This window comes from Psammomys obesus, unplaced genomic scaffold (assembly GCF_907164565.1).
Source record: "Psammomys obesus unplaced genomic scaffold, mPsaObe1.curated_primary_1811, whole genome shotgun sequence".
Classification (NCBI taxonomy): Eukaryota; Metazoa; Chordata; class Mammalia; order Rodentia; family Muridae; genus Psammomys; species Psammomys obesus.
Window position 1 is genome coordinate 441309 of NW_026585504.1, and position 26983 is coordinate 468291.

Consider the following 26983-nt stretch of genomic DNA (forward strand, 5'->3'; position numbering starts at 1 on the left):
TTTTTTTTTTTTTTTTTTTTAAGTGGGACATTTTTGTCTATTGCTGAGGTAGTCACTAACATTCTAGAAGACTGTTGGACATTAATTTAAGCCAGAGTGGGGCAACAGAGGAAGGTGAAAAGGGTTAAGGAAAAAGCTGTGTGGGGGAAGGAAGGCAGAGTCGGACAGCGGAGAGGAGCTTGCAGCTCGCACCTTCCTGGCTGAAAGGGAAAACAAGTTTAACAGGACTTAGGCCCTAAGGATCTAGGTTGCTGAAGGGGGGAGGGCAGACGGGGACAGGACTTTGGGGTTCGTTTGAAGAACGAGGCACCCTGCGGGGCACAAGCTAACGAAGGGAGTGGCTTCACAATTCCGGATAGTTGGAAGAGTGGCCCGCTGCGGGCGCCGAGGCTAACCCGGAGACTTGGGCGCGGCCAATTAGAATACAGACTGGGTCCGCCCAAATGCCTTCACCGTGCCCTGTGACCGGGAGGGCCCGCGGCTGGGCAGCAGGGCAAGAAGCCACCTCGCCGCCGAATCCCCGGGGCTGCCCGTCCAGCTCGGTCATGGAAACTGCCAGCACCCCTGAGGCTCCGGGGACAGGTGACCGACCCGCAGTGCTCCGCTCTTGGCGCGCCCCTTTCCTAGGCTTCTGGTCAGCCACGCTGCGCGGCCGGCCCCAGCCGGCCAGCGACCTGCCCGCCGTGGCTGGGGTTTTCACATTCGTTCCCAGCCACGTTCGTGCCTCCCATGCATCCCTGGGGCTTCCCTGCCCCGTGTCAACAAGCGCCCTAGGGTTCTGTGCGGGCCAGGGGCCTTGCATAGTCCTTTCCTCGTGTGCCCGCCTTTCTATGGGGGCCTATAGGCCTTGAGCAAAGACTGGGGTAAGGCGCAGGGGGCTTATGCCGGAACTTCTCTTGGATCCCAGAGGATTGTTCTATATACACCAGGCGCTCAGTCATGGTATTGGTGGTAGTAAATGAGCCCACGACTTTACAAAGGGCTAGGATCTTCTGCCCTCCCTTTTCCGCCTTCCGAGTCAATGAAATGGTGCACTCTCTCTTTAAGATTAAAATGGTGGCCTGCTAGGATGAGGCCTCCACTTCCGGTGGGGAGGGGGCGGGACCCCAGCCCGCTCACGCCGGAAGTGGTTCGCGTTCTCAAGATGGCGACTCCCTATGTAACTGACGAGACCGGCGGTGAGTGCGGGAATCGCGGAGCCGCTTCTCCCCGACTCTTGGGTTAGGGGTTCGGACTTGGAGAGGGGTTTGTGCCACGCCCATCCCGGGGCCCCTCCTTTGCCCCGCCCCCGTACCGCCTTCCCCATTCATTCCTGTGAGTTATCACCTGCGCCCCCTTCTGGTCTCTTGTTTGGGGGGTCTCTGCTTCCGGTCTCTCAAACCCTGGGGGTCCTTCAATGTCCCCTGCTCCGGGACCCTTAGGAGCCTCCGCTGTTTCTAGCTGTTGGAGTCGCATACCTTTTCAGAGATCTCCAGCATTACGGGCTCCTACACTATGAGTTCCCTCCAATTCCAACCCTCTTTCCCCCTCCCCCATCTCTTACTGTTATACCTGCTCTCTACCATACCCTGTTTGCATTCTTTTTCTCCAAGCTGTATCTGCAGAAGATCTCATTGCTACATAATGCTTCCCTCACTCTTTGTCTCATCTTTATTTGTTGGGGGTCACTGAAGTCCAGAGGTATGAAGGGAAGAGGAATTTAACTTTCAACTTGACTTTTTTCATTGATGGAGTTTTTCCATCTATTGTGGGAGAAAACAGGAAGGTATCTACTGGCCTTTCTCTCAACATCTTTGCCAATTAATAGAACCCCATTATTTCTTACAGCTTGAGTAGAATTTTAGTCCAGCTGTCTGCTGTGCGTGAAACTGAGTATCTGTTTTCTTTATGTTTTTGTCTGATTGCCTTATCTCTAGAATAAAGTGCATAATAGCAATATTGACCTCCAGATGATTAAATGGATATATGAAAAGCATTTGTAAAACACAATGCAAACACCTGGTTACTATTTTTGTAGTCATCATTGTAGTCTTCTTGTGTAGTCACTGACTAGTGTTTTGTAGAAGTGATCCTATGTTTGTGCAGTAATGCATGGTGTGTTTTAAAATGTGCCATGTATGTATCTTGGTTTACTTTCCATGTTCCTTATATTTAGGCTTATGATATTTACTGACAAGTTGGTTTTCTGCTACCTTTTCCTATTCTCGTATATCAAAATGTTATGCCAGTGTTTCCTTACCTTCTCTACTCAGTAGTCTTTAACTGGCAACCTTTTTAAAAAAGAAGACATGGTCTCATTATCCACCCCTGACTGGCCTAGAACTCTCCATGTAGACTAAACTTGTATTTAAGACATGTGTTCTGTCTTTAAACACGGAGAGATCTACCTGCCTCTGCCTCTAGATTGCTGGACTCAAAGGCATGTACCACTGTAATCAACCTTTAAATAGCAACTTTTTTCTTTAACCCTCTCTTCCTGCTTCTCCCAGACATGGTCTTACTATGTGGCTCTGCGTGGCTTGGAGTCCACTGTGTAGACCAGGCTGGCCTAGAAGGCATAGAGATCCACCTGCTTCTGCTTCCCAAATTGTGGGGTTAAAGGCATACACTGCCATGACAGGCAATTTGCAGTTTTTAATGAATGCATCATTATCCTTTTTATCCACATTTTTCATCTGGCCCCTGTCCTGCCATCAGAATTATTTTCTGTTCTTTATGACTATGTAGAAGAGAAAAAGAAATAAATTCTCTTTTGCTTTTCTAATTTTCAAATGTCTTGCAGTCATAGCTGTTCCTGTAAAACGGTGGTGTTCCTAGCTGCTGCTGCCCACAAATCGTTTTTTTTTTTTTAAAGAGTTATTTATGTGTGTGAATGTTTTGCCTGTGTGTATGTCTGTGCATCATTTGTATGGCTGGTGACCACAGAAGTCAAAAGAGGTATCAGATCTGGAACTAGAGTTACAGTTGTAAGCCTCTATGTCAGTTCTGAGAATCAATCCCTGAGCCATCTCTCTAGCCCTTTTGTTTTTATTTTTGTTGTTGTTGTTCTGTCTCAAGCACATTGGAAATGCTCTGAACTCCCAGTTCCTGAGCACGAGATCATTGACATACCTTTGTATTTTCAGCTACACCTCAGGATTACTACAACCTGGACCTCATCTGTGACACTCCTTTCCTTTCAGGTATTCCCCTTCACTTTAGCTTCCTTACCAGTCACCATTTTGACTGTCTCGAATCCACAGAGGCAGCCTTTTGCCCTCTTTAGTTTTCTGGTTCCATGTGTGTGAATGTGTGGGCCTGCCCGTATGCACGTGCATGTGTGGATGCTGGCCCACATGCGTGTGGGTGCCAGACGTTGATGTCAGGTGTCTTCCTTTACCCCTCCCCACCTCATATCTGCAGGATCTTTCACTGTAACACAGGGTTTGGTGATTCAGCTAGACCAGCTAGCCAGTTGGCTCCTAGAATCCTGTCTCTGTCTCCCAAGTGCTGGGGTTGTAGTCAGGACACCAGCTCACAGTATGTATGTGCATGCCTGGCCATCAGAGTTCTGGTCCTTACATCAGTGTAGCAAACGCTGTATCCTCTGAGCCATATCCCTAGCCTCCTCTTTATCGTTTTTTTTGTTTTGTTTTGTTTTGTTTGTTTTTTTGCTTTTTGGAAGCAGTTTCTTGTAGTTCAGGCTTGTCTTGAACTCTTATTCTTCCTGTTCCCACCTCCTAACCCTGCATTACAGACATTCAGTTCAGTACTGCACCTGACTGTCTTTGTCTTGAATGATATCCATTAACTCTTTCGGTTTCTGATCTTACACTGTAATATGTTGCTAGAAAAGAAAAAACTCAGAAGTTAGAAGGATTAGTGTAGTGTTAACCTCTGTCAGTTACAGCTTTTTTTTTCTACGTCTTGGTGTCCTAAATTCTCCCATGGCTATTTCACCAGCTTTTTTCCAGATCTCTGTCATTATGCCTTTAATTCTTCCTTTTACTTTCTATTTCATTGAAAAATTAAGACCTGTCATTTCTGTTTTTCTCTGTATCATAGCCAGCACTCTCAGTCTCTTCCCTTCCCTCTTCTCCCCTCCCTATCTCCTGCCTTCCATCAAGGTTTCCCTGTGTAGGCAGTCCAGTTTGCCCTCAGGTCAATGGCAGTCCTTCTGCTTCAACCTCTTAAGCCCCGAGATACAGGCATGGGTTGCCCCTGTAAAATCCAGCTTTCTATTTCAAATGTTTTGATGCCTGATTTGTTGCTTAACTGTAGTTCTTACTCCTAGCACTATCCTCTCTCCTGAGTTGCTCATGCCTTTTTGTTTTCAAATGCTGAATGTCTAACTCTGAAGTATATGGTCACATGTCAAATTCAATTCTTCTAATCTTTTCATTGTTATTTCTGTTATTGTCACCTTTTTCTAGCCAACTCTAGGGCAACCCTTTTCTCTTTTAAGACTTTGATTAGATTTTATTTATTTTGCACAATGAGGTGGTTTAGACTTGATTTTTCAGAATAGATTTAGATTTGTAGAGCAATTGAGAAGGTGGTTCAAGGAATTCCTCTATACCTGGTGTCTTTCCCTTTTAGCATTTCATATTGATAAAGTAAATTTCTTACTGTTAACTAATTAGAATCAATGTGTTATTGTTAACTAAAGTCATATGTTATTCAGGCCAGGCATGGTGGGAAGAGGAGACAGGAGAATTCCTACAGTTTGAGGCCAGCCAGGGTTACATAGACCTTGTCTCAAAACCCAAGCAAACAAAGGGAAACTACCTTAAGCTGGAGATGGTGGTCCATGCCTTTAATTCCAGCAGTTGGAAAGCAGAGGCAGTCTTATCTCTTGAGTTTAATTACAGCTTTATATAGTGAGTTCCGGGACAGCCAGAGCTAAATATGGAGACCCTGTCTCAACAGGATCTTGTCTAGCATGTCATATCATGTGCAGGTCTCATGTCCTTAATGACAGTGTCTCACACTTTAGGTGCCCTTGGTCATTTGATGAGCTTTTTATGGGGTTCTGTGGGTGTGAGTGTGTAGGTATATATGGCATGTATGCACATTCATGGTTTCAGAGGCCAGAGGAGGCCAGCTGGTGGCCTGTTCTCTTTCTCCATGTTCCTCGAGGCAGGGTCTCTCTCTGAGCCTGGAGCAAGCTGCAGCAGTCTTTGGTTTCTGCCCATGTGGTACTGGGCACAGGCACAAATGGCCACACCTGGCTCTTTACTTCCTTGCTGGTGATTCTTTTAAGATTATTTTTAATATGTTTATGAATAGTGTTTTGCCAGCATATATTAATTTGCTTGGTGCCTATAGTCAGAAGGTAGAAATAGTTGTCAGCTGCTAGCTGGTGCTGGGAATCAAACCTGGGTCCTCTGTAAGAGCAATAAGTGATCTTAACATCTGATCTTAACATCTCCAGCCTAAGTGGTATTGAGCTTTTTAACTAACATCCTCACACTTGCATAGCAGGGCTGTTATCCAGAGCCACACCCAACAGTTTCAGCAGTGCTAGACCTGTATTCAAATTTCTTCTCTCTCCCTATCCCCAGCTCTCTCTCTTTCACACACACACATACACACACACACATACACTCTCTCTCTCTCTCTCAAAGTTTGTCTGGAACTCTAGCTCTGGGAGGCCTTGAACTCTGGATTCACCTTTCCTCAGCATACTGAATGCTAGGATTCCAGGTGTATGTCACAATCCCCAGCTGTTTGATGTTTCTGTCATGATTAAATTTAGATTAGGTAGCTGGGCATGATGGTGCACGCCTTTAATCGAAGCACCTGGGGAGGCAGAAGCCAGCCTGATTTACCAGTTGAGTCTAGAACAGCTAAGGATACACAGAGAAACTGCCTCGAAAAACAAAAAGAAAAAAAGAATTATGGAGGAAGACTACACAGGATACATAGATTACAGTGATTTCCATCCACCCCATGTATAGTGACACTAATGTCTGTCTGAAGTAGTGTTTATAAACTCTTTCCACTGTAAAAGTTCAATTTTTCTTCATTTAAGAATTTTTATTTGTTTTTATGCATGTGAGTGTTTTGCCTGCATATATGTCTGCCCACCCCATGTGCTTGGTGCCATCAAAGCCAGAAAAGGCCATCAGATCCCCTCGAACTGGAGATACAGTTGTCATCGGCCTATAGGTGCTGGGGATTGAACCCTAATCCTCTGGAAGAGTAGTTAGTACTTTCTCTCTCTCCAGCATCTCCCCACCCCACACACACATTGTGTTTTATTGTGTTTTATGAGCACGGTCTCTGTGAGGACAGTCACTAGGAGCCTAGGTGTTAGATTGTCCTTTTTAAGGACAGATTATCCAGCATCTCCCCACCCCACACACACATTGTGTTTTATTGTGTTTTATGAGCACGGTCTCTGTGAGGACAGTCACTAGGAGCCTAGGTGTTAGATTGTCCTTTTTAAGGACAGATTATTTGGAGTCTTTTTTCTCACGTTTGTTTCTCAAGTATTTGGTTTGGCTTTTTGACACAAGAGTGTCATTTGAGACCAGGCTATCCTGGAATTCACTAGGTAGCTTAGGCTGTCCTTGAACTCACAGCAGTTTTTCTACTTTAGCTTTCCAACTGCTAGATTTAGGACATTTCCTTAATATTGATTTGCTAATATTTGTTTTATACTAGAGTTGTCTTCTAGTATTCTTTCATATATTTTATCCAAAAATTTTTGTTTTTGGGTGTCTAATGCTGCAGATAGATCCCAGGGTCTGGAACAAAATTTTTTTTTAAGATATATTTATTATATACACAATGTTCTATCTTCATGTACCACCTGCATGCCAGAAGAGGGCATGAGTTGTCAGTATAGATGGTTGTGAGCCATCATGTGGTTGCTGGGAATTGAATTCATGACCTCTGGAAGAGCAACCAGTACTTTTAACCTCTGAGCCATCTCTCTAGCCCACCCTGGAACATTTTAAGCAAAACTTGTACCACTGAGCTATACCTCCAGCGCTCAGCCTCCAGGCCTCCATTGTTCATTATTTGTTTGTTTGTTTGTTTGTTTGTTTGTAACAGGGTTTCTTTAGGTAGCCCTGGCTGACCTAGAAATGGAACTCTCTGTGTAGACCAGGCTGGCCTTGTACTCACAGAGATCTGTCTCCCTTTGTCTTCTTAGTGTTGGGACTGAAGGTGTGCCACGCTTCGCCCAGCATGCCCTCAGCTAAGCTCAAGTGATCCTTCTGCTTCAGCCTCTGAGGTTATTAGGTCTATAAGCACAAGCTGTTGTGCCTGCTCACAGTTAAATCATGTATCCTAGTATCTACTGTCATTTGGTAGATTGATCCTTCCTTCCTACCCCTCCCTCCCTCCCTTAACCCATTATTTTTGTTTGTTATTTGATACAGGATCTCCTTTTATAACTCTGGCTAGCCTGGTTCTTGCTCTCTAGAGCAGGCTGACTCCGATTTACAGTGACCCTTCTTCCTCTTCGTTGTAACCTATAGAATTTCAGGCACGCACCATCTTTTTAAGCTTGGTTGAATCTAGTGAGGCATACATTTGTTTGTATCTTGTCTTTTCATTTAATGTGATGGTATTGATAATACTCCTTGCTATTAAAAGTTCTTTGGCTGGGGATGTGGATATACAGCAATGATAGAACACTTACTACCACTCACACCTACTGTGTGTGAGGCCCTAGGTCTATCCTGAGTGGTACAAAAAGAACTCTCCCTAGGCTGTGTTGTAGTCTTAGCATCTCAGAAGGCTAAGGTAAGATAACTTGAGCTCATGACTTTGGAGCTAGTCTGGGCCAGCCGCAAAACAGGTTCCTAAAACTTCTTTTTGTTTGTTTTTACATTTATTTTACTGTGTGCATGAGTGCTTTTCTTGTAAGCATGTATGTGTACCACTGTGTGGAGTTTAGGTCCCATGGAACTGGGGTTGTGGATGGTTGTGGCTTTTGGGAGCTGAAGTTGGGTCCTCTGTTAGAGAAACAAGTGCTTTTAATCACTGGCCTAGCTCTCCAAAAAGACCCCCCCCCCACCACTTTAACTGTGAAGTGCTATGAGTTTGCATCCTTGTGCAGACTGACATACTGATCTCTATATTGTATGTTGTTGGTTATTGATATTTATTATTGATATATCTTTTAGTTAAACAGTGTATACCTAAACAGCTGTATACCCAAATCACCACCCAGAGAGCTAGGATTTATTTCATTAACCTAGAGCACAATGCTGGGCAATAGTTAGTACTACATCCTGAACCTCCAAGTGCGCATAGTTTCCTCCCATCAGATTTCCCACATTATACTTGCTTTTAGTCATTATCTTAGGTCTGGTTTATCTCTCCTCATGGCTCCAAGTCCTGTCCTGCTGATCTTCCTCTCTGACTCCTCTCACTCGCTTCCTTCTCCTCCCCTCTGGACCAGGATGTCCCATCCTATTCTCTTCATTGTGCAGCATTGGCTGGTTGTTTTACTGACAATTACAGAGAACAAATGGTGGCATGTTTACATAAACTTGATGCTTAGAAATAAGCATCATAATTCAATGTCAGGATTGAAACCAGATAGTGGGGCAGAGAAATGAACAAGGGTAAATTGTGTACATTCCACAAGAACATTATTCCAACATTTCCCCCCTTTTAAGTCCAACAAAAGGCTCCTTTTCCTTTGATACAATAATAATTATAAAACATTTATGAAAACTACTAGGTAAGATTTACATGTGCAATGTCCAGTCCATGTGCATTTGGCAACTTAGGAGAAAGTATTTGATTATCTATCCTATCTTGACAAGTTTAGAGTTCTATACCTAAATTAACTTTTATCCTTATTGTTGTTACCTATATGAAAACATTTTCCTAAATTCTAAACAACTTAAGCTTAATTGTGGAACTATAACTATTTGGTCTTCGACCCCACCAGAGACTTGAGAAGGAATAAATTAGTTACTGGAGTAAATAGGAAGTGAATGTTAGCAGCTTCCAAAATTAAAAAATTGACAGAAACAGTTTGCTCCCTGAATAATCACCCAAAACTCTCTATAATGGCTCATATATTTGAAGCAGGAACTGTTTAGGACTTGCTCACCCTGTCTTGGCAGAGTTTGGCAGTCCTGCATTTAAGCTTGCCCATGTTTGGCAGAATTCTGTCTGTCGTGAAACGAGGGCATTTTCTTTTTGCCCAGGTGGCTCATTTGCCACATTTGAAGCCATCTCCATATGGAGATTCTTTGATGCTCATCATCATCATCTTTTTAGGCAGGCGGGGTGCTGCCAGGAGTTTGATCTGTCTCATTGTCAAAGAATCTTTAAAATAATGAAAACATTTTTAAATGCATATTCTATAGGTCTCTGAGGTTTTTAGAGACTTACCTATTTTTGTATCATATCTATCAGTTAAACCTAGGATGTATTCTCCTGTGATAAATTAGACTAGTGTCTGACATGACTATGAGTTGATTAACTAGCAATTAACTTTCATTACCTAATATCCTAAACAGTTTGTAATCGTTTAAAAGTATTGGAAGTAATTGAATTTCTATCAAAATACTAAAATTTACCAGTATATTAAAAAATAGACTTATTTTTCCATCAGTATACAAAATCCTATACCAGAGTTAAAAATAACCTTATTTAAGAATAACAAATAAAGCCTTAAGTTGAGGAGATTCAATAATCTATCTTTTGTCTTATTCCTGTAAGATATCCCTGTATTCCCTTTTCTTTTCAACCTCTTTTCTCCTTATCTAAGAAAAAAAGATAGGGAAAAAGAGAGAAATCCCTGAGACTAACCTTGTTTTCTTTCTGAATAAGACCGTGAATAATTTATAACCATCTCCCAATGACAATAAACATTCATAGCCATAGAAAACAACCAAAAACCTATCCAACTCCCCTTAAAGGAAATTTGGATATCATTCTCATGAATTTTTTGTAGTTGACTTTTTGTACGCACAGAAATCTTGTTAGGGGTTCCAAAGGAAATCGGGAAAAATGGTTACTTACCCAAGCATTAACATTCATGCTCCAGTCTTTGAATGTTGAGAAATTTCAGGCCTAACAGAAGTCCTGTTTGGAACAGTCTAAAATGCTGGACCAATTTGAGATTAGTAGCTTTCTTCAAAGCTCTCTGGGGAGCAGGCTTTGATGAGAAACAGCAATTAAAGCAGTTGAAGCACGAACAAGCAGAATGCTGGAACATTCAAGATGCTGGAACAGATATGTCAATATCTCCGCATGCTGGAAGGATGAATTCTGTCAAGTTTGACCAGCGTCTCCCGTGCCCAGTCTTTTTGTTCTGCAAACATATAATTTCTCACAAGGATTATACAGTCCTAAAATTATAAATGTATGAGATGTGCAGGATGAAACTGAACTGTAAACCAGTTTTGTCTATGCCAATTAAAAGAATGGCATAATAAATTTTGAGGATTTTGTAGCCAAGGATTTTTTGGCTATGTATTGGGTCTCAGTCAGTTTCAGAGTTGTTCCCATGTGAAGGGATCATCAATTTATGTTACCTGTCCTGTTTAGTCTTCTTGATGTCTCTCTTCTTGCCTGTGGCCAAGATCGTCAGGTGGTCTTCCTCTGTCATATCTTATTTTTACTAGTTTTGATGGAACCCATAATTTCTCTTCTGTATGAACATACACAAAACCTCTTCCCCAGTGTAACACATTTCCTGTTCCCCATTTTGGAATTAGGACCTTTATATGCTGCTCTAACTCAGCAGTCCTTTCTAAAGTCCACTGTGTCTTTGCAGGTGTGCTACTTATCTCATTGAAACATTTTAAAATTTAAACATTTAAAATTTAATGATTTAAATAAATCATTATTTAATCTATTTTGGGGAGATATTACATTTCTCATCTATTTTATGACCATCTTTCCATCTTTTTAAAATTACTGTTAGATATTTTCATAACTGTTTGAACTGTAGGATTGTAAGTTATATCTGTAACAGGTTTCATGTCATAATGTCTAAAATACTGTTGAATTCCAATGGATAGACATGCTGAAGCGCCATCAGCCCCAATTTGCAAGGGCATCTCCAAAACATTTATTACCTCTAACAAATGTGGAACCTTAGGATCATGCTCTACAGAATTTAAGGCAAAAGCCCACGGGAATTCTGAATATGAATCTACGGCATGGACAAACTGTAAAATGGAGCACACCAGCCACTGTATGACCTTGTTCCAAAACAGCACAAAACATGATTAGCATTTCTACTTTAGCATATAGATCTTCATCCAGTAAGTGAACCTTGACAATACACATGTAATGTCTAGTCTGACCAAGTTGACCTATAGCTGGAAGACTTTCTCTTCAGCATCTCAGTGGGCTGCCATTTTGCAGTATCTTCAAGCCTCTGTGGACTTTTCTCATCTGGAACCACCTCTTGGTGTTATTGTAAATTCCAGATTGGATTTCTCTGAAGGCTTTGATTTTGATTTAAAGATTCCCCCAACTTCTGTTCTATGTCCTTTAATTTAGCATCTATTTTCTCAGTCTCTTTTTTTCTCCAAGTCTGTCTTATCCTGATCTCTCCCAAAGAGGATATACAAAACTGAAATCGCCAGTGAAAACAGTATTTGTATGCTTAAGAAAAACAAACTCAAATGGTATCCAGAAGCGCTGTGTCATTGTGTCTTCCTCCATTTTCAACATAGAAAATTATCTTTTTTAAAATCTCAAAACCTCTCCCTAAGGACTTTACTTTCTTAGACCCACCTTCCCTTTCAGACCTTACCCGTTCAGATGCTTGAGGCTTCTCTGTCTGTCTCTGGCTCCTGCTTCCAGGGAGAGGTTTTTTTTCTGCCTCCTTCACTGACCCCATCCTCATTCTGGGAAGTTACTGGGTCCACAAATGTTTGCATCTCAGACTGGCAAGAACTCCTTCAGCCAAAGGGATTTATTTTGCTTTCTGCCTTGGCTCACAAAGTCTGGCTTTGAGAAGCTTCCTTGTTAAAGAGCCATTTTCCCTACCTAAAGAAACTGTCTTCAATCACACAACTATGAGACAGAGACTACAGCCAGCTTAGCTGTACAGTGAGCTCCAAATTCAGAGAAAGACTTGTGGAGCTGGGTGTGGCAGAGCACCCCTTTCTCTGAATTTGGAGCTCACTATACCATGCCACCATGCCTGCCACGCCCTCCAGGCCATGCATGGAGGGACAAACACACATTCTTGTGCTTGTGTAGAAAGCACTTTGCCAACCGAGCCATCGCCCTGGCCCCTAATTTTTTAAATTTCTATTTCCTTTGAAATAGTTTAAACTTTAATATATAGTTAATAAATAGTTAAAAGTTTAAGCTTTTTTGTATTACATTTATGTTTATCTGTATTTATTTAATGTATGTGAGCATGCTCTCTGTATATCAAAAGACAACTTAAAAGTTTGAGTCAGTTCTTTCCACCAAATGTCAGGCTTAGCCGAAAACACCTTTACTTTTGGGCCATCTTGGTATTTTTCAAGACAGGGTTTCTCTGTGTAGCCTTGGCTGTGTAGACTTGCTTTGTAGAGGAGGCTGGCCTCAAACTCAGAGCAGTCCATCTGCCTCTGCCTCCCAAGTGCTAGGATTAAAGGCGTGGGCCACTGCCTTTTTGATTTCAGTTCTGATCTTGTTTACTAATTGTAAAGTGAGGAATGTTAATAAATTTCTCATCATGTGTAAAACTGGAATGATACTTCATGGAGTTGTGAAAATTAAATGTGTCTCTAAATATTGAGCCCTGAAAATTGGGAAGCATGTAAAGAATAGCCGCTATTTTCCTTTGGGAATTGACATGGATTTACCTTTGCTCTGCCCATGCCTACGATTAAGATACTACTCTTGCCTCAATGTGTGGCTTGGCAGAGTGCTTGCCTGGCATGCAAAAACCTTGGGTTCAGCATCAACCAGGCTGTGGTGCTGTACATCTGTAATCCTAGAACTGAGAAGGCAGAGGCAGAAGAATCATAAGGTCATCCTCAGCTGCACAAGGAGCTTGAGGCCAACGTGGGCTACATAAAAGTCCATGTCTCAAGATCAAAACAAAACAAAACACTGTTCTACAATATGAGCACAAACAGTCCCCTTTCCTGCCATGTTTAACATGAAGTCTCTTTAAGTCAGCCTAGACTTGAACTCATGGCAATCTTCTTGCCTCAACTCCCTGAATGCTGGCATTTCAAGCCTGAGCCACTATGCCTACTTTAGTCCTTAACTTCTTGAAGATTTAGTCAGGTTTAGTGGCACACAACTTTAATCCCAGCACTCTGGAGTCAAAGGCAGGTGGATATAGGTAATTTCTAGGTTAGACAGGGAGGGCTACGTAGTGAGATATGGTCTCAAATAAAATAAAAATAAACAGTCTTGTTGAAGACTGTGGCCACAGCTTGTGAATGATAATGATATCCACAGTCAACAAGACCATGTGTGAAGTTGCAGGTGTGATGCAGCTTCACGTTAAAGGCCCATTCTGGCCGTTGTTACCATACTGTAACTTTTCCACAGCTGTGATTTTAATTGTTGTCTCCCCTTCCCTTTCTCTGCCTAAAGGGATATTGGCTTCTCTTTTGTAATTATTCATAACCAGTCTTTAAGGTCAAATCTTTAGACCTTCCTAAATCATTGACTCCTTCTCCTCCTTGTGTGCTCCCCTCACAACCCCCTCCACATTTTCCTGAGACAGGGTCTTACTGTGTAGCCCTTGCTGGCTCCAGATGGCCTCACTCTACAGACCTGGCTAGCCTCAAACGTGTGGACGGAGATCTGCAGTTCCCTCTCCTGCCCTCAGTAGCGAGGCTGGCAGAGCAAGTTCCTTTACCTGCCTACTCACCTTCTTGGCTTAGCACAAACTGTTGTCTTACTCTTTGTTTGCCTGGCTTATCTATTTCCTCTTAACATTTTAGAAGGTTATTGTTACTGCTCTGCTTTATATTCAGGATCGGGTCTTACGTAGCCAAGTCTGCCTTCAACTCCTGATCCTGTGCCTCTTATACTAATGCTAGGATCATAGGCATGCATTGCCATGCCTGGCTTATGCCATGCTGGTGGTTAAAACTAGATATTTAAGGCAAGCATTCTACCAACTGAGCTACATCTCCATCGTATGTGCGTGCGTGCGTGTGTGTGTGTGTGTGTGTGTGTGTGTGTGTATGCATGGGTGTGTTTGTGTATGTAAGTCATAGGAGAGAGTTTTATAGGTAGCTCTTCAGTCTCTTCCACTTAGACTGTAGATTCTTGAAACTAAGAACATCTTGCTCATATTGATAATCCTATAGTACTTAGTTTAGTGGTTTTCTCTTGGGGTTATCAAAATATGTGTATTATATTTAATTCACTTATAATCCGACTTCTGACCACTATACTTTCTTGAGGTTTTATTTTTAGAAAAATAAAGATTTCAAGTTAGTAAAAAACTGTTTTCTTGTTTCTGTTTTTCAAGACAGGGTTTCTCTGTATAGCCATGGCTGTCCTGGAACTCATTCTGTAGACCACGCTGACCTCGAATTCACAGAGATCCACCTGCCTCCTACCAAGTACTGGGATTAAAGGCATGTACAACCATGCCTGGCCAAAAAAAGAAAAAAATTTCTTATTTCCCCCTAGCCTTAGTCTTTTTGCAATATTTAATAGTGATAAGCACTTGCCTCTTTAAATAGTATTAATATGCTTTAACACCTATTGTAACTTCAAACCATGGCATAGTACTGTCTTTTCTTGGAATATTTCCTGTTAATGCTGTTGCTTTTTCTTTCTTGAGACCAATAATAATGACCATTTCTCTAACCTGGATACTCTTTTTATATTTTTTCTCTTTTTACAATTATTTTATTTATTCATTCTTTCATCCGCTTATTTATTCCCTTACTTACTCATTCATTTATTCATTCGTTTGTTTGTTTGTTTGTTTATTGGGGAAAACTTACCAGTGTGCATTTGTGGAGGTGAGAACTCAGCTTATAGGTATCGGTTTTTTCCTTCCACCATATGGACTGAGGGACCAGATGATTAGGCCCAGCAAGCAGCTTTAGGCACCCAGCCATCTCACAGGCTCTAATTTTCTTTTTTAGGGCTTGTCCCCTCGGCTGGAGAGGTGGCTCAGTGGTTAAGAGTGCATACTGTTCTTCCAGCCAGCCTGAGTTTGGTTCCTAGCTCCTACATCGGACAGCTCATAGCAGTCTGCCAGTCCAGCTTGAGGGGGCCAGTGCTCCAGCAGTACCCCTGGACACCTGCGCCCTTGCAGGCACACATCTACATATAATTAAAAATAATAAAATCTTTTCGTAATAGTAGTAACAGCAACAACAAAAACAAATCTTTAAAAAGAAACTGTCCCTGGGTCTTCCAGTTGCTAGTTCTGAGATCCTCCAAAGCTCAGATCTGTGACCTAGATCTCTTTCCTTGCAGAATGTTCCAGGTTCCTTGGAGTTCTCCTAAGCCTTGCTGTGCTACTGTTTATTGTCTTTCTGAGACTATGGTCAAGGCCTTGTTCATCTTAATAGTTTTAAGAATTAGTTGTTTGGGGTTGGAGAGATGGCTCAGCGGTTAAGAGCACTGGTTGCTTTTCCAGAGGTCCTGAGTTCAGTTCCCAGCACCCACATGGCAGCTCACAACTTTAACTCCAGTTCCAGGGGGTCAGTCACACTCACGCAGACAGACATATGGACAAAATACCAATGCACATAAAATAAAAATAAATAAATCACTAAAAAATATTAAAAATATTAGTTGGCCCAGTGGTAAAGAGTACTTGTTGTTCTTGCACAGGACCTGGGTTTGAATCCTAGCACCCACGTGGGTGTTTGTTCATAAAGGTCTGTAGCTCAACTCCTAGGGCATCGGATACTGTCTTCCGACTTAGGCAGGCAACACACACTTGGTGCACTCATATACACTCAGTCAGATACTCCATACACATAAAATAAATTAATTAAAGACTCTCTGTGCTGCTTTTAAGAGGGGCTGCTTTACGATGCTGTCCATCCCGTGCGGGGCAACAAGTTTAACTTTTTTAGGTAGCAGCAACCCCTAATCTGTACTTTCTGACTAAAAATGTCGTCTGAAGGTCCTGATACTCTGCCCTTGGTTTTTATTTCTAGAGGTGGGAATCACCAAACCTCTCCCTTCTTTTTGACTTCACCCTTGGATACCATCAAGGCCAGAGGATGGAGCCAAGCTAACATAAAATAGGTGCTCCTTTGTTGTAATGGACACCTATAGCGCTGAGGTTTCACACCATGGTCATTCAAGATGCTCCTCCCCTGCTCTCTGTCTTCACTTCTCTTAAATCTGTAGCTATAAAGTCGCATCTTTTTATCTGTAGTTTCAGTACCCATGGCCGAATGAGAATCAAAAATATAGTACACTATTTAGAGATACCATACTCACATGCTTATTATGGCATATTGTCATGGTTGTTCTAGTTTATTGTTATTTTTTATCACAATAATTATTTGGCCTAGGCTGCAGAGAGTTTGATGCCAGTCAGAGCAACCCTGGCTAGAAATATCTATGATTCTCAACCCCCCCCCCCCCCCCCCCCCCCACCCCCCGAGGGTTTTTATGTAGCCCTGGCTGTCCTGGACTCACTCTGTAGACTAGGCTGGCCTGGAACTCAAGAGATAGACCCTCCTGCCTCTGCTTCCTTCCTGAGTGCTGGGATTAAAGGCGTGTTCCACCACTGCCTGGCAAAATACCTATAGTTTTAGAACACAACATAACATCTTCTATAGTTCCTATTTCCTAAAATTATAGTTATGCACCGTATACTTTATTGGACTCATGCTGCATAGCTGAGGGCCTTTTGTGTTTGTGTGGGCTACATGTGTGTGCGCACCCATTGAGACCGGAGGCGTTGGATCCCCTGGAGCTGGGGTCAGTTCAGAGCCATTAGAAAAGCAATACAGGCCTTCAATGCTGAGGCCTCTCTCCAGCCTCTGAAATATAGTTCATAAAATACATTTTAAGAGTAGTCATCCACTGCTCTTGCCCTTCCTCTTCTCCCAGTTCTTACCCCTCCCAATTTGATGTCTTTTCTTTTTTAAGATTTATTTATTTTTATTTAATGTACATTGGTGCTTTGGCTGTATATATGTCTGTGTGAGAATGTCAGATCCTCTGAAATAGGGATTATAGACAGTTGTGAGCCGCCATGTGGGTACTGGGAATTGAACCTGGGTCCTCTGGAAGAGCAGCCAGTGCTCTTAATCGCTGAGCCATCTCTCCAGCCCCCCTCCCTTTTTTTTTTTTTTTTTTTTAAATAGTCTACTGAGTCCATTTTGCACTAGATCTTCAAGTATGGGGCATCCACCAGAGCGTGATTGACCATGCCCTGGAAGAAGATGACTGCAGCTACAACAAAGGCCTTCCCAACCCTCCACATGAGCTTTCTGGGGCTCATGAGTGTCCTGTCTCTTGTCCCTCCCATCATGTTTGCTTTTTTTGTGTGTTTTAAAGCGGAGTCCTCTGTAGCTCAGGCTGGCTGTCCTGCTTTAGCATCCTGAGTGCTGAGATTGTATCTTGCCCATTTCTATGGGATTTTGTGTTTGCTGTTGTTTTTGAGTTAAGCTTCACTCTGCAGCCACCTCTGTCCTGAAACTCAGAGATCCACTTGCAGCCACCTCCTAAGAGCTGGGATTAAAGATGTGTGATACCGTGCCTGGCCCTCTGTATGGTTTTAAGAAATTAAATAAACAAATAAGCAAGTAAGTGGGGTTGATGTTTGGGTATATGCGGGTGCTCTCTCATGCACTATGCGCTCTCTCTCCCTCGGTTCCTCGACCCCAACAAGATACTCATTTAGCATTCAGAGGACAACTTTTGGGAGTTGGTGGTTCTTTCTATAGAGACCTGAACCATGTTGCCAGGCTTGTATAACAAGTATGTGGGTCCACTGAGCCACCTTTCCAGCCCCTGATTTGTTTAGATGATTTTTAATTTTGAAGATTTTTTAAAAATTATGCATATGGTTCCTCTGTCTACATGTTTGTCTGTATACGGCAGTGCCTGTGGAGATCAAAAGAGGGTGTTGGATTCTCCTAGAACTGGAGTTATAGACAGTTGTTAGCTGGAGTGTGCACACTGGGAACTGAACCTGGGTCTCTAGAACGGCAGTCAGTGCTCTTAAGTGCTGAGCCATCTCTCCAAACTTTTGTTTGAAATTGTTAGTCATTTTAAAAAATGTATTTTTCCATTTTTGTAAAATTGAATATAAAGTTTATTTTTAATTTAGCTACCTGTAGAAAATGCTTTAAGTTTTTTGTTTTGTTGTTCTGAATGATTTTCTTATGATGAAATCTTAAGTTGGGGTTAACTAACCAGAGGTGAAGTGTATGTGGTCCTTATTCCTCCCCCTCCACAGTGAATTCCCGCATATTACTGTTTGGGGGTTATCTAGCATGAATGTCCCAGTTACTGCTGCTTTCTGTTGCTCCTTTCTATTGCTGTGATGAAACTCCATTACCAAAAGGACCTGGGGAGGAAAGGGTTTATTTGGTTTACACTTCCACATCACTGTTAATACTGAAGGAAATCAGGACAAGATCCTTGAGGCGGGATCAAATGCAGAGGCCGTGGCAGGTGCTGCTTACTGCATTGCTCCTTGTGGCTTGTTCAGCCTGCTTGCTTTCTTTTTTCTTTCTGTTTGTTTTGATTTTTTTGAAACTGGGTTTCTCTGTGTAGCCTTGGCTGTCTTGGACTCGCTTTGTAGACCAGGCTGGCCTCAAATTCAGATTCTTCTGCCTCTGCCTCCCTGAGTGCTAGGATCAAAGATGTGCTCCACCATACCCAGCTTGGCTTGCTTTCTTATAGAACCCAGGACTGCCCAAGGATGGCACCACCCACCACGGGCTGGACCCTCCCACATTAATTACTAAGTAAGAAAGTGCCCTACTGCCAGATCTTAGGGAGGCATTTTCTTAGTTGAGGTTCACTCCTTGCAGATAAGTACTTTAGTTTGTGTCAAGTTGACACAATCTTAGCCAGCACGGTGACTCTCTTCTTTTGTGTTCTCTGTTTCAGCCCACTCTATCCTTTCAGGCTATGATTTTTGCACTCTTTTTCCTAACTGGTTTTCCCAGTCTCCAGTGGTTTGTTTGATTTTGGGAGGGGGAGGGAAGAGGTTCAACACAGCTTGCTTGCTTGCTTTTTCTGTTTTCTTTCTTTCTTTCTTTCTTTCTTTCTTTCTTTCTTTCTTTCTTTCTTTCTTTCTTTTTTTTTTTTCTTTTTTTTTTTTTTTTTTGAGACTGGGTTTCTCTGTGTAGTCCTGGCTATCCTGGAACTCACTGTGCAGACCAGGTTGGCCAAGTGCTGGATTTAAAGGTGAGTATCACCACTGCCCGTCCATTTGATTTCTGTGTTTTCAAGTTACCTTCTCATCCTGCCAGATGGATTTAAGACACTGTACTGGATGATGGACCTACTCATTTACCCAAAGCCCTAAAACAATCATGTCAGTGAAGGCTTCATTTCACAGATACCTCTTTTTTATATGTTTTTTTGTTTTGTTTTGAAGACAGGGTTTCTCTGTGTAGACTTGTGCCTCTGCCTCATTAAGTGTTGGATTGCAGGTGTGTGCCACTGTGCCCGACACAGATATTTCTTGGTACATGCCATGTGCCAGATGGTAAGGTCCTGGACTGGTCCTCGCAGTCTGCACACCTCCCACCTGCACCAGCACATTCTTCAGACTGGCCAGACCAAGGTTGACAGCTGCATTCTTCTCCTTTTCTCTACATTTATTTACTTCATATGTATGAATGTTTTGTTTGCATGTATGTCTGTGTGCTGTGTACGTGCCTGGTGCCTGTGGAGGTCAGAAGAGGGTGTTGGATCCCCTGGAATTAGTTACAGATGGTTGTGCGCCTCCCTCCATGTGGGTGCTGGGAATTAAACCTGAGTCCTCTGCAAGAACAACAGAGGCTCTTAGCTCTTAAGCTATATCTCCACCCTTCCCTGGCCTGCATTCTTGGTGCAGAGTGAGTTTCTCTTTCAAACCCATCTTTCCCTTTTCATTTGCTTTTTTGCTTTTTTGTTTTTTTAGACAGGGTGCCGTGTATTCCAGGCTGGATTTAGTACTGCCCTGTAACTGAAGCTTAGCTTTGAGTTCCTGATCCTTCTGCCTCACCTTCATGTCATCTGGAAGAGCAGCCAGTGCTCTTAACGGCTTCCTTTTTCGTTTCCAACCTGGTTCTTGATATTCCTTGACATCAGCTGTTTGAGTTCTGAAGAGTTCTTACTGCTGGGAGCATGGCACAGTCCTGGAGTGCTTGCCTAGTATATACAAGGTATAGACTGGTATATACTTGTTTGAGGCTAGCTTGGGACACACTAGACCCTGTCTCAAATGTTATGTGTATATTTTTAAACTTTATTTTTATATAATGCTTCTGTCTTCCCAAATAGGAAGAATTCTTGGGCCTATGAGATGTCTCATAGGATGTGGTATGTGGGATGTGCTTGTGCAAACCTGAGAACCTAAGTTGAATCCCTGGGAACCATGGAAAGATGGAAAAAAAGAACTGACCTCTGAGTGTTGTCCTCTTTATTTTACCTGGACACTGTGTTATGTCTGTATGTGCATAGCATACATACCCCACAGTAATAATTTTTTTTAGTTAAAAAATTACTGTCATTAGCTTTTTTTTGCTTGCTTTCTTTTAAGTTCTGGGATTACAGGGGGCTGGAGAGAGATGAATCCAAGTGGGGCATCTCACAGCTGCCAGTAACTCCAACACACACATGCACTAATGAAAATAAAAGCTTTAGGATTCTAAGTATGCCTGCTTATGTTGGGATGCTAAACAAATACTCTGAGCAACGAGCTGTCTCCAGTCCTTCTCACTAAAGAAATTAATGATTTCTAGCAGGGCATGGAGGCGCAGCCTTTCCTCAAGGCACTCGGAGGCACAGGCAGGTGATCTCTGAGTTTGAGTTTGAGGCCAGCCTAATCTACAGAGTGAGTTCCAGGACATCCAGGGCTACACAGAGAAACCCTGTCTGAGATGTTGGGGGGAGAACAAATAAATAAATAAATAAATAAATAGAAAGAAAGAGGTGATCCCTGCCATCTCTTCTACTGCTTACTTATCCTTTCTAATGTAGCAAGCATTTGGGCATTGTTATATGACCTTTCACATTTTCACACAGACTGCACGGACCATTAAGTCCTCCTTTCGTCTCAATAAAACCAGAACCATACAATACCACACTGGTTCTTAAGTGTCCAAGGCCCTTGGGAGGATCCCCAAGCCCCTTTCATGATAATATTAATACTCTTTTGCCTTTTCCACTGGGTCGGCTTTTGTACTGGGTAAAATTGCTGGGCCTTTGGCCATGCTCTAGCACCAGGGTTGTTTTTTTTTTGGTTTGGTTTTTGTTGTTGTTTTTACGATTTATTTTATTATTTATACAGTACCCTACCTGCATGTACACCTCCATGCCAGAAGAGGGCACCAGATCTCATTCTAGATGGTTGGGAGCCACCTTGCGGTTGCTGGGAATTGAATTCAGAACCTTTGTAAGAACAGCCAGTGCTCTTAACCTCTGAGTCATCTCTCCAGCCCACACCAGGGAATCTTGACTGTCACACAAGCTTAACAGTAAATTGTGCATCTCACTTAGGAAGGTCTAGTTATTTCATATGTTGAAAGTGGTGTGTTCTATTAAATTCTGGTCTCCAGTGCATAACTTTCCAATGACTGAAAGGGAAGCAGAACTGGAACACCTGCCACACGCTAAAGCAAGGTGGTTGTCTGCAGAAAAGCTGTTGAATTGCAAGCTAAACAGGCTCTTTTCGTGGGACACCCTCAGATGGATTATGAAAATTAAGACATCTGACAATCATTTTCCTGCAAAGGAAGTAAGAAGCTCATTCTGTCAGCAGGATGTAGTGGCACAGGCCTTTAATCCCAGCACCAGGACACTTTGGAGGCACAGGCAGGTGAATCTTTGAGTTCAAGGCCAGCCTGGTCTACAGAGTTCCAGGACAGCGAGAGCTACATAGAGAAACCCTGTCTCAGAAAAACAAAAGTAAATAAATAAAACAAATAAGCCTGTTGTTTCAAAGAAAACAATGTTCAGTACTTATTGCTAATAATAAAATTCAAACCTTTAGGCTGGAGAGATGGCTCAGTGGTCAAGAGCACTGTCTGAGTTCTCTAGAGGTCCTGAGTTCAATTCCCAGCTACTACATGGTGGCTCATAACCATCTATTCAGGGATCTGATGCCTTCTTCTGGCATGCAGGTGTACATGCAGATAGAACACTCATATAAATAAGTCTTTAAAATATATAATTCAAACCTTCAAGTGAAAATGAGACTTTTGAAAAGTTTTTGTCTTCTACAGTGACCTAACTGGCAGTGTCTAGTATTTAAGACTTTTTCTAGGAGCTTGGCATAGTTTGGCTCATGAGGAGCCTATATTGCTCTTCCAGAGGACCTGGCTAGTTCCCAGCACCCAGATGGAGTCTCTCATGAGTGCCTGTAACTTCAGCTCCAAAGGACCTCGTACACTCTTCTGGCCTCCACCTGTACCTGCCCTCATGTACCCACACACAGAGTTACAAAAAGAATAAAAGTAAGACTTTGAAAGAAATTAATATAATTTCTTACTATTGCACAAAGAAGTGCATACTCTAACAAAGTAAGAGTGTAAATGGGTCTTTAAGTTAACTTTGAAACTTCTACACAGCCTATACTTGGCTTTTGTTTGTTTTGTTTTTGAGATTTTTCTCTTGTATCCTAGGCTTTCTTTAAACTTTTTGTGTGGCAGGCACTGGCCCTGAACTCCTGTCCTACTTCCGTTTAGCAGATGCTTGGAATTATGAGTGTGAACCATAACTCCCAGGCCCTACAGCTTGCTTTTTCTGTAAATTTTATGAATACTTTCTACATTAATATCTAACTTTTTTTTTCTTTTTAACAGCATGGTATTCCATTGTATGTTTGAACCAAAACCATCTGTTGTTGGCCCTTTAGAATGCTTTCAGCTTCTTGCGGATTTAAATGTATGGAATGTGGAGAGATGGTTCAGTGGTTAAGACTACTTGCTGCTCTTCCAGAGGCTCTGAGTTCAGTTCCCAGACCCACACCAGTCAGCCACCTATAACTCTGGCTCCAGATAATCCAACACCCTCCTTTTGGACTCTACAGAGACATATACACACTCACGTTGAGACACATGTAGTTAACAGCAAAAAGTACTGTGTGAACAAGTGTTTTACTTGTGTGTCCACGTGCTTTGATACATTTATAATGGTTTTCTAAAAGGTTTGTGTTTGCAGAGTCTATGTAAATGAAACCTCTCACTCTTTCCGCATTTCTCCATGTGGTTCTAGAAGCCTTGGCCCCTTATAGTCTGTTGACTGCTTTTGATGTTCCCTTTGCCTTGTATTCTCCAAGAATGCCATCTCTGCCCGGTCTGTCTGCATATGTTAGTTAGAAGAAGCTCTGTGAGGGCGAGGACAGTGTGTTGGTCAATAAATAATGACAGAAGATTGAAAGTTAGTAAGAAATGCCATAGCTGAGTGGTGTTGCCTATACTGTTGGTGCTCAGCAAGTGGAGGTGGGAGGATTGGAAGTTCAAGGCCTGCTTGGTCTGCATCGTGAGCCCTTCCTTACCTTTCAGTAGGTGGATAGATAGGTGGGTGCTGGGGAGCTGTACACCTTTGTAAGCACTTTCCTCTAGGAAAATGTTTGAAAATGAGAGAGACTAACTCCATCTCACTTTCTGTCATTTCAGGCAAATACATTGCCTCAACACAGAGGCCCGACGGGACCTGGCGCAAGCAACGGAGGGTCAAAGAAGGATACGTGCCCCAAGAGGAGGTCCCAGTGTGCGTGGTTAGGTTTAACAAGGGGTATTTAGTGGGGTCCCTACACCAGTATAGGACATTGTGCCTTTGAGTTCAGGGATGACTCGCCTGAGCCCGAAAGAAATGGAAGGAGGGACAACGGTCTCAGGAGAGGAAGGAGCTGGGATTGAGGGGTGAGTGAGGGTTCCCCCAACTAGTCTTGTTCCTTTGGCCTCTATTCTTCAGAATCTCTATACAGCAATCAAAGAGCCAGAGCTTTGAGTTGTAGAACTTTCCTATAGACCAGGAAGTGGGAGGAGTGAGGGGGAAGCAAGGCCACACCTGCGAAGCTTTAGCATCTCTGTTTCCTGCAGCTATGAAAACAAGTATGTGAAGTTCTTCAAGAGTAAGCCAGAACTTCCCCCAGGCCTGAGCCCTGAGGCCACCACACCCATCACCCAGTCCAGACCTGAAGGTGGTGAAGCAGGCCTCTCCAAGACAGCCAAACGCAACCTGAAGCGGAAAGAGAAGAGGAAGCAACAGCAGGAGAAAGAGGCAGAGGCTTTGAGCAGGACTCTTGATAAGGTGTCTCTGGGAGACACAGCCCAGACGCCCAGTGCTCTCCAAGGCTCCCAGGCCACCCCTCTAGCTGCCTCTGATGCATCTGACTCTGTTGCCACCACAGAGAAAGCCAAGAAGATCAAGAACCTAAGGAAGAAGCTGCGACAGGTGGAGGAGCTGCAGCAGCGCATCCAGGCCGGGGAGGTCAGCCAGCCCAGCAGAGAGCAGCTGGAGAAGCTGGCCCGGAGGAGGGCCCTGGAGGAGGAGCTGGAGGACTTGGAGCTTGGCCTGTGAGGCTTCCTGAGTAAGGGAGTGGACTGCAGAACAGACCATGGGGTGCTCTGGGGTCCAGGGAGTGTGGGCCGCAGCAGTCAGGAGGGGCACCCCCACACTGGCTCACTTCCACCTCCTGTGGCCCGACTCTGTCCTCCAGAGCCTAGGCTCTTCTTCCTTCTCCTTTCTTCTCAGCTCCTGTTTTTGGACTTGTTCCCTCCCATTCCCAGCGTTCACAATCTCAGTGATGACCCTAGGTGCCTCTGCTGCTGACCTGGGTGTCTTGTTGAAAAGAAAACCGGGGGGTGGGAGTCTACTAGAGATCTGAGGTTGAGGGTACAGGGAGTACCCCGAGTCTTGGAGTCTTGGTTCCTGTTCACAGTGTTTTATGAGTTTCTTCCCTGGCCATCCCGAACTTTTTTTTTTTTTTTTTTTTTTTTAAAGAAAGTAAGAATAAATTCAAGTAGACAACATGTGGTCAGGCTTTGGCTCTGTTCTCAACTCTTATCCTGTCAGTTTGGTGAGGGCCTTGCACGTGGGAGCTCCACCATTGACCTCCATCCCTAGCCCTAATATTTTAGTCTTAAAGGCGCAGTTGGCTATGGCTGTGTGCACCCACGGTCATGCCCCGGAGGCAGTGGCCAACCTGGGTAAGACTGTCTCAACAAAGTAATGGATGTCAAAGTTAGCCTCAGTAAACAGAAGTTAGTGTTGGAATCTAGTGAAATTTAGAGTAAGGTTAATCTGACATATCAGTGCCCTTGTGCCACAGAGCAGTAAGTCAGCTCTGCCTTCCCCACTGCATCTCAGGGTATGTGATCTATTCAGATGCCTGCAGCAGCTCTGAAATCTCCTCCTGGTTGCTGCCTACCACGACACCATGGGCAAAGTCATGATAGGTGTCAAGATGCAGCCAAAAGATCTGCTGTTCAATTCCTGTTTTACCCTTGCTCCAGCTGTGCCACAGACTAGTGAGAAGAAAGGGAGAGGCCGCAACCATGGCTGGCTCTCGGGCATCCAGAGGCCCAAGTTTGACTCCTAAGTCCCACCAAAACCAACTCCTTACCCTCTCCAGTCCTTTTTTAGCTCTTGAGTCTTTGGGAATCCTTCCCTTACCATCCCCTCACCCTCAAATATGAACGAAGTTCATCTTTTTTTTACCTGTCTCTTGTGTGTTCTGTGTGTGTAGAAACACATGTATGTGTGCCCATGACTGTATACACATGTAGAGGAGCCACCACCTTGTTTTTTGAGGCACCGGGCCGGGCCTGGGGCTTGCTCGCCAATTCTGCTAGGCTGACTGGCTAATGAGTCCCAAGAATGCACTTGTCTCTGCCTCCCTAGACTAGCTCCTCCAACCGCCAGGGATGAATTCAGGGCCTCAAGCTTGCATTTTACTGACTGAGCTGTCTTTCCTACCGGTAATGGTAATTGTCAGTGCTATATTATGTTTGTTTACTTCTCAACCATCCCTCATTAGACCAAGAGTTCTTCTAGCTTCTAAACTAGTTGGCTAGTTTGAAGCAGGATCTCTGTGTATCCTTGGCTGGCTTGAGCTGGAATTCACTGTGTAGATGAGGCTGTGATTGTCCTGCTTCTACTTCCCCAGTGCTGGAATTACAGCTATTGTGGGCTATTGTATTCCTAACAGTTAAATTCTCAAGTGTCCAGCTGAAATCAGGCTTGGAGCCACACATAGAAAAGAACACAGCTAACAAAAAAGACTCAGCTGGAACCAATGAAAGACCAAAAGCCTGAGTTTCATTTTGTAGGAACCCAGTAATCATACATACATATCATATAGGCTCCTGAAGGATGGGTAGGATGAAGTTAGGTGTCAGAGTGCTTACCTAGTATGTACAAAGCCCTGGCAGTAATTCCCAGAACCACATAAAACAGCAATAAAGCACAGGCCTGCAGTCCCAGCTCGCTGGGAGTAGAGCAAGAGAGAAGTTAAAAGACGTCACAATTCAGGCTGGTGCTAATGTGAGACAAATTTTTGAGTGAGTCAAGGTTGTCCCTGAGCCCACACACCTACTTTGCAGGACTTGTGGGTGTGGATCTGCCTGACTCCTGTGCTGGACAGTTTTATGTCAACTTGACCCAAGCTAAAGTCATCCGAGAGGAGGGAACCTCAAGAAAATTTCTCCATATGACAGGGCCGTTGGCAGGCCTGTAGGGCATTTTCTTACTGGGTGGTGCTATCCCCAGGCTGGGGGTTCTCAGTTTATAAAAAGGCAGGCTGAGCAAGCCATGGGGAGTAAGCCAGTAAGGAGCACCCCTCCTCGGCCTCTGCATCAGTTCCTGCCTCCAGGTTCCTTTCTCTTGGAGTTCCTGTCCTGACTTCCATGATGAACAGTGATGTGGAAGCATTAAGCCAAATAAACCCTTT

General features: G+C 43.3%; 1 protein-coding gene across 4 annotated transcripts; it reads left to right on the plus strand.

Annotated features, from left to right (window-relative positions):
- Window positions 1-255: 255 nt before the first annotated feature.
- On the plus strand, window positions 256-26983 carry Pym1 (PYM homolog 1, exon junction complex associated factor). Of its 4 annotated transcripts, none has more exons than XM_055601981.1 (4): window positions 256-582; window positions 3126-3182; window positions 23706-23799; window positions 24132-26983. In XM_055601981.1, exons 1-4 carry the CDS (start codon window positions 444-446, stop codon window positions 24610-24612), a joined length of 771 nt encoding a protein of 256 aa, XP_055457956.1. In that variant the 5' UTR covers window positions 256-443; the 3' UTR covers window positions 24613-26983. The 4 variants fall into 4 exon arrangements, with proteins under 4 accessions (XP_055457956.1, XP_055458016.1, XP_055457812.1 ...); XM_055601837.1 differs by lacking the exon at window positions 256-582 and adding an exon at window positions 1055-1178; XM_055602041.1 differs by lacking the exon at window positions 3126-3182 and having other exon boundaries at window positions 260-582.

What these genes read in the sequence shown, in the direction of transcription:
- Pym1 (XM_055601981.1), top strand. Translation starts at nt 444, where the DNA reads ATGCCTTCACCGTGCCCTGTGACCGGGAGGGCCCGCGGCTGGGCAGCA. An exon ending in CCCTGAGGCTCCGGGGACAG is followed by an intron (nt 583 to 3,125) that starts GTGACCGACCCG and finishes TTGTATTTTCAG; the next exon opens with CTACACCTCAGGATTACTAC. An exon ending in CCCCAAGAGGAGGTCCCAGT is followed by an intron (nt 23,800 to 24,131) that starts GTGCGTGGTTAG and finishes TGTTTCCTGCAG; the next exon opens with CTATGAAAACAAGTATGTGA.